The sequence below is a fragment of the Myotis lucifugus genome, unplaced genomic scaffold (assembly GCF_000147115.1).
Source record: "Myotis lucifugus unplaced genomic scaffold, Myoluc2.0 scaffold_8, whole genome shotgun sequence".
NCBI classification, from domain to species: Eukaryota; Metazoa; Chordata; class Mammalia; order Chiroptera; family Vespertilionidae; genus Myotis; species Myotis lucifugus.
The window spans coordinates 14133982-14151901 of NW_005871056.1; the positions used below are offsets into that span (position 1 = coordinate 14133982).

At 41.1% G+C, this 17920-nt stretch overlaps 1 protein-coding gene across 2 annotated transcripts in view; it reads right to left on the minus strand.

The window, feature by feature from the left end:
• The window catches only part of ATG7 (autophagy related 7), a 228795-nt gene that overhangs the window by 206276 nt on the left and 4599 nt on the right, over positions 1 to 17920 (minus strand). For both annotated transcript variants that reach the window (XM_006083835.3, XM_023749659.1), the window contains exons 2-3: positions 6148 to 6320; positions 5611 to 5665 (exon numbers count right to left, since the gene is read on the minus strand). In XM_006083835.3, coding sequence (XP_006083897.1) covers positions 5611 to 5665; positions 6148 to 6307 — 215 coding nt within the window. In that variant the 5' untranslated portion in view covers positions 6308 to 6320. The remainder of the gene's footprint in view (positions 1 to 5610; positions 5666 to 6147; positions 6321 to 17920) is intronic.

The window sequence follows — 17920 nt, forward strand, 5'->3', positions numbered from 1 at the left end:
TCCATCTTAAGCAGCACACAAAGGCAAGTAGTCGTCCCCCGCACCCAGGATGATGAAGCCTTAAGAGGAAAGAAGAGCAGACCACCTCCCTGGACTACAAAGTGGACTATAAAGTGATCATTTACATAAAACAACACAGAGAGCAGAATCCTGTGTTGCTAATTCTGGCAGAGACCCAAGAGGCTTCCAGGGACTCAGAGTAGAGGGGATTTGTCTCGTGCTATGCAAAGCTAAAATATTCATGGCATTTGTAAGTAAGAACTAGGACTGTTAGCTCTTCAACTGTATCTTATTCCTCTCTGTATGCCCAGTGCCTAGCACATTCTATTATCAAGATATAGAGGAAACAATTAATAAGTATTTCTGAAATAACTATGACCTCTCCATACTTCTTACAGCACAGAGCACACTATAATGCAAATATTTATCTTCTACCTCTATCCAGGGCCCCTCCAGAGCTCCGTGTTTCATAAGTCTTTGTATTCCTAACACCTACACATCCTGCATATAAGAAGCATTCAGTGTTTGATGAATAAATTCATAAAGATTTTCCTACAAACCCATGCAGAGGTGCAGTAATAAAAATAAAGTACAATAATAAGGAGCTCCAAGTGCATTCATTAAACTTCCGAACTGTCTTAGTCTGTTTGGGTCGCCATCACAAAATATTGCAGAATGGGTGGCTTATAAACAACACAAATATATTTCTCATGGTTCTGGAGGCTGGAAGCCCAAGATCAAGGTGCCAGCATGCTTGGGTTCTGGTGAGGCCCTCTTCTGGTCACAGACTGCCCACTCCTCCCTATGTCTTCACATGGCAGAAGGAGCAAGCTAGCTCTCTGGGGCCTCTTTTATAAGGGCAGTGATCCCATCTGTAAGAGCTCTGCCCTCATGACCTAACACTTCCCAAAGGCCCCACCACTTAAAACTATAACCTTGGGCATTGGGTTTTCAACATATGAATTTGGGGGTACACAAACATTCAGTCCATAACACCAACCATCCTAAGAAAGAGGGACTCAGAAAATCATACACTTTCAGAACTAGAAGGACGAGAAGCTGAGAGTTAGAAATGAGGAAACTGAAGCTAAGAAACTAAAAGGACTTATTCTAGGTAACTTGGTTAACTGGCTGTAGATAGCCTTCAAATCCAGAGGTATTTTCATAACACTAGGAACAATGTTTTATTCTTGTTCCTCTCCCCCAGTGCCTACCTGGGAGTCTCACATATTATGAGTATTCAGTAGCTAAATGAACAAATATGACCAGAAAAAAAACAAGCAATTTGTGTGAAAGTCATAGCTGCGGGATCACAGATTTTCTTAACGCCTTCAACTAAAACTTCTGGATCACTCAAGTTTAAGATGCTTGGATTTTGTAGTAAGATCAAGCTTACTACAAACTTCTGTGAACTACTTTTTATATAATTGTTCCAAAGGACAAAACTATTAATATCTTTTAAAAAATAATCTTCATTCTAGTATCAGAATAAAGATAGGAGAGAGGCAATGATGAATGTTAGACGCTCTGATTACATTAAAACTACACTGCTGATAGTCCCCACTTTACCATCTTCAGATAATTTATTGCTTGTACACTGTCTGTACTTTCCTCATTATCTTGCAATTCCTCCAAAATTGAGTTAGTTTTTTACCAAAACAGGGAAGTGATTACTAGGATCTAATTTGTTTTAACAAGTAATCACAGGAATTTATTATTGACCAACACTTACATTTTAAAGATATAAAGACTAATATTATTTTGCATCTATGTTACAGAATTTAATTTTGCAATTTGACTGAAAGGAATAAGATGTGTTGAATTTTGGAGAGATTAAAAAAAATTCTATGAGCCTGGCCAGTGTGGCTCAGTTGGTTGGGCATCGTCCTATGCCCTGAAAGGTTGCTGGTTCCATTCCAGGCCAAGGCACATGCCCAGATTATGGGCTCAATCCCCAGTAGGGAGCATGCAGGAGGCAAATGATTGATGATGTTTCTCTCTCATTGATATTTCTCTCTCCCCATCTCCATTCCTCTCTCTCGCTAAAATCAATAGAAACATTTTTTTTTTTAATTCTAGGGTTACTTTATTTGAAATACCCTAACCTTTGACTACTGTCATTTTCAAAAACCAGGCAGTCCTTACAAAGATCTCTGCCTTCCCCAAATCCCTCATCTTGACACTGCTAAAGTACAAGAAAGCAGAAAACATGGACCTCACTGAAGCCTGTAAGTCAAGCATGTCAAACTCAAAGGCTAACAAGGGCCAAATAAACAAGTTTTAAGTTTATGTGGGCCGCAAAAAACCAAAAGCTTCAACTTTCATAGAAATGTAGGTTTTTTTGATAGTGACATGCTGAATATAAAGGGCTGAAATAAATGAGTAATCGTTAACATAATAGAAAATTTTAATAAAATTCAATATTTTTTCTTGAGCATTAACTTACCAGACACTCAATAACTGCACAAATTAATAAGTGTAACTTAAATAAACTGATTTTTCTTGTTCTCTGAAAGCGAAATATTTCCTGTTGCACACCAAACAAGATAGTACAAGACTAATGACATGGCAATCAGGTGCTAAAATATTCGCTGCTAGTATTAGTGAAGAGAAATGGTGCGCCTGTGCATAAGGTGTGCAAGGGAAATGAATGCAACACAATTATAGTAATCAGTCATTAGTGAATGTTGTAGTTCGTTATTAATAACTAGAGGCCCAGTGTATGGATTTGTGCACATTGAAAGGAAATTAATTAGAAGGTGGCCAGCAGGGCGGGACTGGGCAAGACAGGCCGGACACGCCTGGAGCCAACCTCCGGTGGTCCCTCCTCGGCTGGCCACACCTGGGGCAGCACTGGGGCTCAAAGGGCATCTGTGGAGTGAGCAGGTTCCCTCCAGCAGGTGGGGTCCCTTGGCCTGGCCTGTGGGGATTGGGCTGAAACCGGCAGTCTGACATCCCCTGAGGGGTCCTGGAGTGCAAGATGGCACTCTGCACAGTTGCTGTCACTCGACAGCTCCTGCATTGAATGTCTTCCCCCTGGTGGTCAGTGCATGTCATAGCTACCGGTCAGACAGTAAGACGGTAGGCTTATATATATATAACTAGAGGCCCGGTGCACAAAAATTTGTGCACTTGGGCGGGTCCCTCAGCCCGGCCTATGCCCTCTTGCAGTCTGGGACCCCTCGGAGGATGTCCACCTGCTGGCTTAGGCCCGCTCCCTGGGGGATTGGGCCCAAGCTGGCAGTCAGACATCCCTCTGGCAGCCCAGCAGCCCTCGGGGGATGTCCACTTACCAGCAGGGAGCAGACCTAAGCTGCAGTCGGACATCCTTAGTGCTGCTGAGGAGGCAGGAGAGGCTCCTGTCACCACTGCTGTGCTGGCAGCCATCAGCCTGGCTTGTGGCTGAGCAGAGCTCCCCCTGTAGGAGTGCACTGACCACCAGAGGACAGCTCCTGCATTGAGCATCTGCCCCTGGTGGTCAGTGTGTGTCATAGTGACCAGTCATTCCCAGTGGTTCTGCTGTTAGGGTCAATTTGCATACTACCCTTTTATTATATAGGATAGAGGCCTGGTGCATGGGTGGGGGCCAGCTGGTTTGTCCTGAAGGGTGTCCTGGATCAGGGTGGGGGTCCCGCTGGGGTGCCTGGCCAGCCTGGGTGAAGGGCTGATGGGTGTTTGCAGGCTGGTCACACCCCCTTCAGGGTGGGGGTCCCCACTGGGGTGCCTGGCCAGCCTGGGTGAGGGGCTGAGGGCCATTTTCAGGCTGGCCAATCCCCCCAGTGACGGAAGCTCCCAGCCTCTCCTTTTTTTCTTTTTTTTTTATTCTGGGATTTATTTACCTTCTATCATTGAAACTTTGTAGCCTTGAGTGGAGCTCAGAGCTGGCGGCCGGGCGGGAAGCTTGGCTTCCTCCATCACCAGGGACAACCCAAGCCTCCTGCTCGCTCCAGCTCCGTGGCCACAGCCGGCTGAAAGCAGGTATCTGGGGTTTATTTATCTTCTATCATTGAAACGTTGTTGCCTTGAGTGGAGCTCAGATCTGGCCACAGCAGGCGGGAAGCTTGGCTTCCTCCATCACTGGGGCAACCAAACCTCCTGCTTGCTCCAGCTCCGTGGCTGCTGGCCGCCATCTTGGTTGGGTTAATTTGCATATAGTCACTCTGATTGGCTGGTGGGCATGGCTTAAGGCATAGCAAAGGCATGGTTGATTTGCATGTTTATCTTTTATTAGTGTAGATGTATAAGAGGATGTTATAAAAATTAAGTTACAAAATATTTATTAAAACGTTTCTTACATACTGTTATATTGGCTGGGCCACAAAAATATTCATTGTGGGCCATATGCAGCTCGCAGGCCGTGAGTTTGACATGCTTGCTATAAGTCTTTAATTCTCAATTGTTTTATAGGGCCCCAACAAGGATCCTGTTCCACTCTTCTGTGTAGAATTCAGTTTGAAAAACAGTTCTCAAGGACCACAAAAGACCTAATCAAATCCAGTGACCCTTGCATTGAACTCTGACCTTTCTGCTTCTGACATTGTAGACCATCTCTTTCCTTCCTGAAAACATTTCCTTCTTTGGTTTCTATAACTCTTTTCTGGTTCTTTCTCCTCTCTGACAACTCCCATCTCCTTTGGTAGTTCTGAATATTCTTGTCCTCCCTAATCAGGTATGTTCTGGCCTTTTGTTCTTCTTACAGGAGAGTCTCTTCCTCTCTTACAGCCTCATGATCTTTTCTTCTGGAAGACTCTCAAACCTAGTCTGACCAACCCTGCTTGACTCCAGTGCCTCTGGACATTTCTACTAGATGCTGTCATCTCAACATGTTCTAAAACAAACTTACCTCCTCCTAAAATTTTAGCCCCCTTCCGGTTTCTCTATTTCTGTAGATGATAACAAAATGCCCCTGGCTACTCAATGCAACCTCAGAAATACACTTTACCTTTCTCTCATTAGAGCTTCCTAAATTAGGCCACATGTGACCTTTGGCAATCCATTTTACCTTTTGACCCATAGTTCCCTCATCTGGAAGAGAGAGAGAAATTACACCTGGCAGGTCTGAAAAGATTATTTATGTATGTGAAAATGCTTAGCTATTTAAATCAATAAATGCCTCTCTTCTCTGCATCAACTCCCCATGGCCTCCAACCAGACAAAAAACTCTTTGAGGGTATATGTCATGTTTCTATGTATATCCCTAGAATACCTTGCACGGTAGCTTCTATATAGAAGTAGCCTAATACACATTCAGTGATGCTCATGGATAACCAACTAAAGGAATAAATCAAGAAATACCAATAAAGAATCACAAAATAATAACTACAATCAAACTCAGGAGGAATGTTATCTAAGTATCAATCAATCTACATGATACTTGGTACCAAACAGGCTCTGATAAACACCTGCTGAAAAATAAATGAGATAGTCATAAGCATCTAGCATTTGTCTCTGTGTTATAGGAGGTAAAGAGAATCATGAGGAACTGGCTCTATTCACCAGGAGCTACCTTAGTTTCTCTGTGGTCCACCTATGAGAGAGGCTAAGAGTACTCATTTCTTGAAAACAGCCAACAGTGTTCTTCACTATAGATTTGGAGCAAAAAATACTCACATGTCAAAAGCACTGAACTCCAATGTTAAGCGAGCTGGAAGCCCGGCAGAATCACCTGCACAGAAGCATTATCACATTTCAATCGTAAGTCATTAAAAGCAGCATTCAAAACAAAAATATTTGTGAGTAATTTTGTTCTCTTTGTTGAGCCCAAAGTGCCCCATCCAATTCGTGGTTATAACAGAGGCTTAGCATAAAATGACAGAGCTTTTGTGAATTTGAGAAATTTGCCAAGAATATAGAAAAAAATTTCATTGGGAAAAAATATTTCCAATCCTCTCCCCCAGCAATACCAAGTAATCAGTATTAGTTCTTTGGATTAATAACTGGGGTTTTACAGCTCCCTTTCCTTTTCCCACAATAGGAAAAAAAGAGGTAAAAATAAACTTGGGTCAAAAGTCAGGAAGTAAAATAGAAACTGGGGAAGACCATTAGTTGTAAAAGACAAAGGTGTCCTTGCTAAAAGAAAGCTGACCCTATACTGGAGGGCAGAGAAGGTAACAGAAGATGATGGAAATGGAGTTTAATATTGCCTACCATTGTAGTAATAACCCTTAATGTCCTTGGGAGCTTCATCCAGCCGATACTCATTCAGCTTCTTCTGGGTCAACTCATGCCAAAATCCAACATCCAAGGCACTGCTAAAGGGGGCAAACTGCAATTTAAAGAGTCCAGGATCCCCCGTAGCTGCTGCCATTATTTGGTGCCTACTGAAAAACAAAATAGAACACAACTAAATAGCACAAAACATGGTAAAAATAAACATTTGTAATAATGCTTAAAGAAAGGAAGTAAAACTGTTTCTATTCCCAGATAACACAATTTTATATAGAGAAAATCCTTAAGACTTAACTAAAAAATGGCTAGATCTAATCAATGAATTCAGTAAAGTTGCATAACATAAAATTGACATGCAAGAATTAGTAGTGTTTCTAAGCACTAACAATGAACTTCCTGAAAAAGAAACAAAGAAATCTAGCCCCATTTATATTAGTATCAAAAACAATAAAATACTTAGGATGAATTTAACTGAGGAGGTGAAAGATCTCTACTGAAAACTATAAGACGTTAATGAAAGAAGTCAAAGAAGACAGAAATGGAAAGGTATCTGGTGTTCATGGATTGGAAAGAATTAATATTGTTAAAATATCAATACTACCAAAAGACATCTATAGATTTAATGCAATCCCTATCAAGATTCCAATGGCATGTCTTACAGAGATAGAAAAAAACTCTCCTAACATTTAGATAGAAGCACAGAAGACCCCAAATAGAAAAAAAAAAAATCCTAAGAAAAAAGAAAAAGCAAAAGGTACCACGCTGGCATAAAAACAGACAAATAGACCAATGGAACAGTGCTTGAGCACTCTAGCCAAGGAGAATGAAGACATTTCTTCCCAGCTAACCACAGTGCCTGCATTTCTCTGAAATCTCACCTTTTATCCTTTAAATGCATGAAAATTTTGTGCCTTACTACATTTTCTTTTAATATTTCATATTTTCCCTCAAATCATCAAATAAAGTTGACCCTCCTGGCAATCGAGCTGGTATACATGGTAACTCCCTATATTCCCTGCACACTCTCATGGGTACAGGTACCCCAGTCTGAGAAGCACAATACTAGAGAAACTTGGCAGTTCCAAAAAGTGTGGGTTGATACGTTCCCTTCACTTTCCATCCTGTCCAACTACCCCATCACCAAATTCATATTTCTGCAGCAGAATGTATAAATAGGCACACTAGATGGAATAAATAAATTAAAAAGACAGTTTACATTAACTAAAAGAGATTTTGCCTAAGTTTTGTGCCAAGGTTATTAAATAGCTTTCAGTCTTCCAAACTTGTTGGATTTTAGAATTAGAGATAAGGAGCTTTGGACTGATAGTATCTATATGAAAAATGCAAAGTTAGTATTACATAAAGGTGCTAAAAATCAACATGGAGTGTGGAGCAGAGCAGGGAGAAAGCTTCTGTGAAGGAGTAGGGTGTTGAAGATGGGCAGAGGGCTGAAGGAAAAAGTCAGGGAACTGCTGTGGTAGAAACCAGGAAGCATGAGCCTAGCTCTTCTTAGTAGGAGGGCTGGTACCATGCAACAGCAATGCACACACAAAGCTAAGTGGGTTACACAGGACATGGATGGAGAAGGCTTCAAAAGTGAGGCTAGCTCTGGCTAGGTAGCTCTGGCCGGTATTTTGAATCCACACCAAAAGGTTGTGGGTTCAAAATACCGGTCAGAGCACATACCTACATTGTGGGTTTGGTTCCCAGGGCACAAAAAAATGACCAATGGTTTCTCTGTTACATCAATGTCTCTCTCTCTCTCTGTCTCTGTCTCTCTCTCTCTCCCCTCCCTCCCTCTAAAAATCAATGAAAACATATCCTTGGGTAAGGATTTAAAAAAAAAAAAAGTGAGGCTGAAGAATTCTGGAGTGGGAAGCAAGTGACAGTTTGGAACAGGAAATATGACAGAAGTATACGGTGGCAAAATGGCTTTGAAGGAGGCAGGAAGAGAGTCCTAGACCTTCTCATCAATCTTCAACCTTTTCATCTCATGGCACTTATAAACTAACTACTAAAATTCTGCAACACACCGAAAAATATATTTTTTACCGATCTGAAAAAAATAGGTATAATTTTGAATAATTCACACCAGACAGCTACTGTTGTCATTTTTTAAATTTTACAATCTAAGGGAAAAGAGATCAGTTTTCCTGACTAAATAGTCAGGTATTACAGGTTTTAAAAAAGAAGGATCTCTTACCCTTTGTGACAGCATGGGTGGTTCTGAAGATTATTATGCTAAGCAAAATAAGCCAGCCAGTAAAAGACAAATATCACATGATCCCACATATATGTGGAATCTAATGAACAAAATAAACTGACACAAATAGGTCCAGAGACATGGATGCATGGAACAGACTGACAGATCTCAGAGAGGAGGGGGGTTAGGGTGAGGGAAGGAGGTGAACCAGAGAATTTCTATGCATATATGCATAGCCGATGGACACAGACAGTAGTGTAATGAAGGCCTGGGATGGGACAGAGGTTGAGTGGAGGAGGAGGGAAAGGGGGGGAAATGGGAACATTTATAATACTGTAAATGATAAAAAATAAATTTAAAAAATCAAACATTATCAAGAAAATATTAAACCATATCTGCACACTGCATTAAAGAAAAAAGAAAAGAAAAAGTTTAAAGAGAGTAATGACAAATGGTGGCAAAGAACACTAAAAGTGAAAAAAAAGGAGGAGAAGGAAGAGGAGGAGGAGGAGGAGGAGGGAGGGGAGAAAACGAGGCCTGGTCAATGCCATTGGATTTTAATTTTTAAAAGGAGCTCAGTGGTAGCTTTCTAAAGTGGAATTTGAGGGTAGATTATTAAAAACAGAACATGCTGTAAGGGTAGAATCAGCATGGGAAAGTAACCAACTGTGTGTGTCCCGGCATGTTCCAGAGGCCAGTTAAGTTTGCTACTGGATTCTTCATAGGTGGTTGTTTTTCGACAGGCTTAATGTGTTTGTCATATTTAAAAATATTCTTTGCCAACAGAAATCCAATTAGGAATTAATAAAACTTTCACAATGGGGACTTAACAAACGCAGAAAAACAAACAGAAAACAAGAAGTGGGAACTATAATAATTAAATATTTTTCTACATAATCAATAAGCTTAGTCGATCGATCACAAAGGACAATGCATCACTGTCTTTAAAACTCTCTGCTGCCTTAGTATGGACCTGCAGCGTCATGCACCAGACAATGCCATCTCACACCTCCACTCCCCGCAGAAATGTGTTCATGGGTCACTGACTTCAGTCCCTATCTTCTCTAAATAAGGTGCCACAGAACTGATCTGTATTGGTGGCTCCCTTGTTAACCAACCAACCAATCAACCAACCAACCAAACCCTTACTAGACTAAAGACACAGAGAGTCAGGTGTCGTCCCTGCCTTAGCCCGCCAGTTTCTCGGCCTCATGCCTTTGCTGATGCCCCTTGGAAACCTCTCCCCATCTACCAGGAAAATGTCTCATCTCATAAGATCCTTTATGAAACTTTCATTAAAACCCATAGTAGCAGATATCAGTAGTTCCCTTCTCCAAAGGAAAACTTCCATTAGAGCATTTATCACCACGAACCATACTTGCTTTTAAATATATATATATTTTTTATTTATTTCAGAGAGGAAGGGTGAGGGAGAGAGAGAAACATTAACAATGAGAGAGAATAATTGATGGACTGCCTCCTGCATGCCCCACAATGGGGACCAAGCTCACAACCAGGGCATGTGTCCTGACCGGGAATCAAGTTGTGACCTCCTGGTTCATAGGTCTATTCTCTACTACTGAGCCACGTTGGTCAAGCCGTCCTTGCTTTTTTGATCATACCCTTTTAAAAATCATTGAATATTGTTCCCTCTTATCTGTGGGGAATATGTTCCAAGATGCCCAGTGGATGCCTGAAATTGCAGATTGTATCGAACCTATATACTATGTTTTTTCCTATACATTCATACCTTTTCACTTATAGAAGCACTTTATGGCTTCTCTTTGGCATATCTCAATTGCCAGTATCACTACTCTTGTGATTTGGGGCCACTGTAAGTATGAATAAGAGTCACTTAAACACAAGCCCTGTGCTAATGAGACAGTTTATCTGATAACAGAGATGGCTACTAAGTGACTAATGAGCAGGTAGCATATACAGTGTAGATACACTGGACAGAAGGATGATTCACGTCCCAGGTGGGATGGCATGAGATTTCATCGTGCTACTCAAAATGGTGTGCAACGTAAAACTTATGACTTGTTTATATCTGGAATTTTTCATTTAATATTTTTAAACCACGGTTGACTATAGGTAACGAATACTGTGAAACTATGGATAAGGGAGGACCACTGTAATAGCGGCTGTACAGAAAAGAAAACGGGAAGAAGGAAGAGGTTAAGTAACTTGCCCAGTCACACAGAAAGTGGAAGAGCTGAGTTTATGACCCAGGTCTGGTGGCTTCAAAGCCCCGACTTTCATACTATACTATACTTCCTTGAAGGAAGGCGTACCCTACTCCCCCCTTTCAGAACCTTTATATTGCCCATCAGCCCCACATATGCTAAAAAATAACCAATTATTTTGAACACACACACACACACACACACACACACACACAAAAACACATTTTCTCTTGACTCGACAACCAAGAAGAAAAAGCCAGAGCAATCACTGAATATGGAAGGAACTCAACACAGTAGCAGCGAGTGGTACAAATGGGTTTCCTCTGTGTGATGGGTCATCAGTTTCCTACACACTCTTAAAGGTCAACAGAAACCTGTTCACATCATCACTTTGATGACCTGCTGAGTTCAAGATGGAATTTTACCAGTGCCAGGGACAAAGGAGAAAACTCTCTTCCACACAGCACTGCAGCAGCTGGTGAAGTTACTCAGGATGACCACTTAATAGATAAAGGACAGACATACTAAGAAAGTAATCTGCATAACAGATATACCCCTCAAACATTTCTGACTTATTTGATCGTTGAGAAATTCCAAACAGAATCCAAGAGCCTATTTCACAAAAGAATATGGCTGGTGTTCAGCTGCTGAACGGTTGTTTGACAGGCTAAGAAAACAGGAAGGTCTTAAGCAACAGCAGCAACATGTGATTAGGTGTCTGCTGGAAACATCTAAATAGGATACTCAAATATAAATGTATCATTAGGAACCTATACATCTATGTCACATTGCCATCTTCCCTAACCTGGAAGGGAAGGTTAAAGAAGTAACGATGAGAGGGAATTCTGGAGGGAGTGGGAAGTGAGTCATTGATACAAGGTCATTTATGTGTAACTAACCTAGGTCCAAACATTACCTGCTTCCTAAAAATTAAGACTTGCCTATACAACCCTAGACAGTGAGATTTCTGGCCTTCAACATTACATACTGACATAGTCAAGAAAAGAAACGGACAGAGGCATCATTATAAGTATGGCTCAATTTTATTTCAAACTATTTCTATCATATTCAGGATATGAAACTCAGGAGTTACACAAGAAGGGATTGTGTTACTTCCAATGAAAGAGGAAGGGCTTTCATGAGAATTCAATACTGTAATGAACAAGAATCCCAGCAGTAACCAAAACATCTAGTTAAGATTAAACTGAAAAAGTAGGTGGGTGGTTAAGCAATAGGGACCCTCTGGGGCTGTGTCTAACACCCAAACTTGGTGCAAATTTCAGGCTTTTATGAAAATAAAACTAAGTCATTCTCAGAAACTTACAAATAGATTAAAAACAGTACCTTTGGAGACTTAATTAAAAGTTTCTGTCCAAATGAACCTAAACCTTGTGTTTGTGCTGTTCTTTAACATCAAATCCCTACAGGAAATGTATATTAGTAGTGACTTCCTAAGAAAGAAGCTATGGGGTCAGGAGACCAGAGTCAGGAGAACCTTAGTTTCACTGTATGACCCTTTGCCCTTCTGAATTTTGTGTGTGTGGGATAACAATTCAAAAATAAGTAAAATCATTAAAGACAAAAGTCCTAACCCAATGGCTCAAAGATAGGGAATGAGAGAGGTAACACTGCCAGCTCAACTGCTTTAGTGCCAAGAAATAACACCTGGGATATCCTTGATGAAAAAAACATGTCTTATTCATCTTTTTTCAGCACTTAGCACAGTGCCTAGAGTATATTAGCTCAGTAAATGTTGACATGAAATAACAGCTCTTTTCCCCACAAAAGGGCCAAAGGATGGATGCTATAGTGAGACAAATTTCAGTAGATTTTAAAAATTACTAATAGCCTGAATTGTCCAAATAGGAAATAAAGTGACTGGAAAGAAAATGAATTTTCCATTAGTGAAAGTGTTCAAGCATATATTAGATGATTATTTGCTAAGTAACAGTGCACCAAGGATTACTGTATCAGGCAGTCAGGCAAGAGGCCAAGGGTTGGCAGGCTTTTTCTGAAAAGGGCCAGATAGTAAATATTTTAGGCATTGCAGGCCAAAACAGTTCCTGTCATATTTTCTTTTTTTTTTTTACAACTCTTGAAGAATGTAAAAAACATTCTTAGCTCATAGCTACACACATACACAAAGGCCCTGAGCAGGATCTGACCTGCAAGCTGTAGTGTGCTGACCCCTGGACTAAATGATTTTCCAAACCTGTTATTTTTGATCCTTTGAAGGTGACAATAATGTATTTTGTTTTTAGGGAGACTGACATTTTGGGAAAAATCTTTTTGAGAGTAGCAGAGATCTGCAAGGATGCTGAGGGGAAAACAGATTGTAAGACCAGATTCCAAGGCCACATTTGCTGGTCTACAATATGTACCTTGTAATGATGCAAACACATCTTTATGAAATGGTAAATGCAGTCTACAAAGAACACTCTCACACATATGTCAGCATCATTAAGCCAAGAAGATGCAAGTATTTTGGTTTTGCATCTTATAAAATTAACTAGAGGCCCGTTGCATGAACATTCATGCAATAGGCCTTCTTTCCCCTGGCTGCCAGCACCAGTTTTCCTCTGGCACCCGGGACCCAGACCTTCACTCTGGCCACCGCCTTCCACCTTCACTCTGGACACAGTCTTCGCTGCGGCTGGAGCCTTCAGTCTTTGCTCCTCGCTCCGGCGGGAGTCTTCACTCTCCGGCCAGAGCTGCTCCTGTAGCTCCTTCTGCCCCTGACCTTCCCCGACATAGCTTGATCGCTGCTTCGCCTGCAGACCTCGCCTATGGGCTCCTGGGTCCCAGGTGGCCGCCTTGCCTGCAGCCTGGCTTTCCAGTGGCTCCTGGGGTCTCACATGGGGGCCTGGATGGCGGCTCCTGGGGTCCCGCCCTGCCTGCAGTATGCAAATTAGCCGCCATCTTTGTTGGCGGTTAATTTGCATATTGCGCTGATCAGCCAATGGCGATAGTAGTGAAGGTACGGTTAATTACCATGTTTGTTTATTATTAGATAGGATTGGAGCAAAAGTGCTTCCTGGATTGAGTCTGCCCAATCGTTCTCCCTCTGGGGGAGACCAACAGGATTGGACACAGCAAATATTACACCAGTACAGGATTTTTTAAATGAAGAGGTACAACTGGTAGAAAGGAGACAGCAATCAGAGAGATAGAAAAACAAACAAACCTGTCTTTAGGGAAACTAGACCCTTGGAAGGAGGGCAGAAAAACAGACAAGCCTGACTATACTAAAAAATCTCTAACTATAATTTTTCCATGTGTATTGTTGGGCTTTTGTTTGTTTGCTTGGGAAGGGCACGGGAGTTTTGAATGGTTCAGAGAAAATGCTAAAAGCTAAGGTAGTTGGGAGCTTGGTCTTCAGTCAGACAAACTCAATTTTGAGTTCTGGCTCCACCTCTCACTGGCTGAATAGACATGGGCAGGTAACTTCATCCCCTGTGCCTTGATGTCCTCATCTGTAAAATAAGGATAATTACACCCAACCTAGGAGGTTGTTGGGAAGGCTAAATGAGAATGTATGTGATGCGCCTGTTACAGTGCCTGGAATACAGCCAGCAGTCAATAATGGTAGCTGCTATCGGTTTTTCTTGTCACCCCCCCATTCCACCCCCACACAACAGTGCCTGACTAATGTGGTTGCTTTTCCCCATGCTCACTATGAAAACTTTACCTGCCTCAAAACACATCTCACTGAAATCTCAGCACTCTTCATGGTAGTCAGAGAGGCAGTTTAATTAAAATGAAACAGATGGTCTCCTGCTATAGATCATGCAGGGGAAGTCCAGGGGACAAGTTCTAAGGGGTGAGGAGCACTCTGTTCAATTTCTGAGGCCACGTGGGGCCGTTCACTTAGCAGAAGTGCCAGAATAACCACAATTTGGTCCTGACGTAGCTCCTCTGGGCCAAATGGAGCACATAGATCAAGCTTCTGTTCTCATTTTCCCAGCTGTGGGGCTTCGAGCTCTGGCAGTCATTAAAATAAGCACCAAACCACATGACCAAGTCCCACTGACAAATAGAATATGTTCTTAGCTGCTGATGGGTAAAAAGGAGGTGGAGATGGCCAGAAGTGGGGAGAGGGCCCCTCTGGCATATGGGGCCAATGCACATTCTGTGGGCTAATGATGCTTCTGCAACTTCGTGAGTTTTGGAAATAATTTGCAAGACTGCTAAAGAGGGAGGTTTAAAAAACCTTCATTTCCAAAACAAGGGGGAGAAGTTCCAAACTTAGAAGAAAGATTAGGCTTTACAGGGAGATGAAAACTCAGGACTCCCATGGGGGAACCAGCTGGGTACAGATGCCTCAATTTCTTTTAAAAATTGCATTTGAGTCAAGATGCCCCTAAGCCAAACTGATGTCTCCACAAGACAAAATGGCTTTTTGTGACTGTTCTGTTAGGTGGCAATAGCTGATTACATAAGCAGGCAGGAAAATTGCTATTACGGATGAGTTGTCCCCTCACCTCCATGTGAGCCACCTACCCTACAGAATCAACATTTGTTCCTTTAGAAGGTCAACCAGTCACTTCTATAGTCTTCAAACTGTAACCTGCATTCTCACTGGTTACTTCTGGGAATTGTTTTTCTTTTATTTATTTTTCTATTGTAATAACCCGAACCTTCATCTATAATCTGCTCTCATCCAGCCTCAGTTTTTTGAGAACAGACCCACTAGATACCAGTATTGTGGGGGTGTGGCATGCCTATGAAGGAGTGAGAGTAACAGCTGAGGAAATCTGGGAAGTGGAGAAAGAGACAACACAAGGGTGATGGAAAACAAACAGCATGTCTACTTTTGAGTGGTTTTTGTTACATTCACCAATCAACAGTGTCACACTGCTCCATTCTATACATGAGGTACAGCCACCTGGATTTACCTGAATTGCTGGGGAGTCCTTAATGTCAACCAATAACTAAAATCTGTGATTGTTTCCTAAAACCTGGCTGAAAAAAATGAAGGCTTGCTTATGAATAACAGTTTCTGTGGTTTCCACTTTTGGGACTATTAAGGAGTTCTGGAAAATGAGAGAAGTGCTAAAAAATTGGGGCAAGCCAATACTTGATTTCAGATTTTCAAGATATTTGATTTCCAAAGATGAGAATAAGGATTTATTCTATATCCCACTGAACAGATACTTTGCTCCAAGGAAAAGTGCCATATGAGCCATTCTAGTCCACATGTACAATTAGAAAATTGTACCCTTTAAGACATTTTGCTTCCATTTCTCAGAAAGCTCAAGGCTTTTTACTCGTCTGCCAAAAAAACCCAAAAAAACTGTCATTATAAAAATACATCCATAATACCTATGATCTAAACAGAACCCCCTAGATATGACCTCTTGCACAGTACACAACCTGCACAACTGTATGCAGCAGTACTGAGTAATCACAAGAGGCCACTATGGTTTATTTAAGAAGGCAGCACTACAAAATAACTTATTTCTGCCTTGACCACAGAAGAGCCATAAACAGGATATATCTGGAACTCAACAAGGTCTCTGACAAGACTGCTCCAGATATCCTAGTATATAAGATGAAGATGTATGAATTAAATACTAACATAGAAGAATTAAGAACTGGTAAGATAATATTATTCAAAGAATGCTGATTAAGGAATTAACTGATGAAATAAGAAAGGAACTAATAGTGGTAAGTCTTTGGCTCAGTCTTTGGTCCTGTCCAATTTATTTTTACAGTAGTTCCCTCTGTTTCACAGTTTCAATTAACCAAGGTCAATCATAGTCCAAAAATATTAATTAAAAAATTTCAGGACAGTTAATAAGTTTTAAATTGCACACTGTTCTAAGTAGTGTGATGAAATCTTGCACCGGCCAGCTCCGTCCTGCCATGGTTGTTAATCATCCCTTTGTCCAGTGTATCCACACTGTATATGCTACCCCCCTGTTAGTAAACAAAAACAGAAACAAAAATAAACCCTTCAATTTTCAAGGATTCTCAACTATTGACATCACCTACTCTGGACATCTGACCAGATATCATCATGGCCCAATGATCCAGGATTACCCAAAGCAGCTGATCCTCCTGATGTATAGATAGGTCAAGAGTAGCCTACACCCCAAGGCCTGCATCATTCACTTCCCCACATAGGCATTTTATCATCTCACTTCATCACAAGAAGGGTGAGTATAGAACAATATTTTGACAGAGACCACATTCACATAATTTACAGTATATTATTGTAAATATTCTATTTTATTATGAGTTATTGTTGTTAATCTCTTACTGTGCCTCATTTATAAAGTAAACTTTATCACAGGTATGTATGCATAGGAAAAAACAATACATACAGGGTTCAGAATTATCCATGGTTTCAGGCATCCACTGTGGGTCTAGAAACATATCCCTGATGGATAAGGTGGGACTACTGTATTTTATTTAACTATATTAATGAATATTCATCAGTATTTACTAAGTATTTCATGTATGCTTAACCTTGTGTTAAGGGCTTAAGCAGTGCCGAAACCGGTTTGGCTCAGTGGATAGAGCGTCGGCCTGCGGACTGAAGGGTCCCGGGTTCGATTCTGGTCAGGGGCATGTACCTGGGTTGCGGGCACATCCCCAGTGGGGGATGTGCAGGAGGCAGCTGGTCGATGTTTCTCTCTCATCGATGTTTCTAGCTCTCTATCTCTCTCCCTCCCTCTCTGTAAAAAATCAATAAAATATATTTTTTAAAAAAAGGGCTTAAGCAGTAAAACAGACAAACCAATCAATTCAATAAGGTATTGTTATTACATTTTATCAGTGACTTGGATAACAATGTTTGCTTATCAGCTCTACACATGACACGAAGCAGGAAGGAATAGGCAATACAACGGATAACAAAAATTCAGAATAAAAAAGATTCTTACCACCTGCAATCACAGGCCTATTTTAACAAGATTAAAAATTTCAGAGGTAAATATAGGGTCATAAATCTCAGTCCAAAAAAACTCCACAGTTGGACAACAATGCAGTCTGATACACTGGAGGTAGTACAAGGACGGAAGGGCATAGCTTCTTCATAAGCCAAAGAGACCCAAGTTCAAATCCCACTTCTGCTTCTGGCCACACAACCTCGTGCAAGTGATTTAACTTCTCTGAGCCTATTTCCCCATGTATAAGATGGGACACCACATATGATACAGAATTATAGTGAGGATTCAATTAGAAAATAATGTATCTGACACACAGTACTCAAAAGTAGAACTAATATTATCAACAAAACATGTGCCAAAGTCACTGGAGTTTCCATTTAGTTATTCCTCCAATAAACAATCATATTATGTACTAGTCCCTGTGCTATATTTCAGGATTCAATGGCAAAGAAAGCTATGGTTCCTGCTTT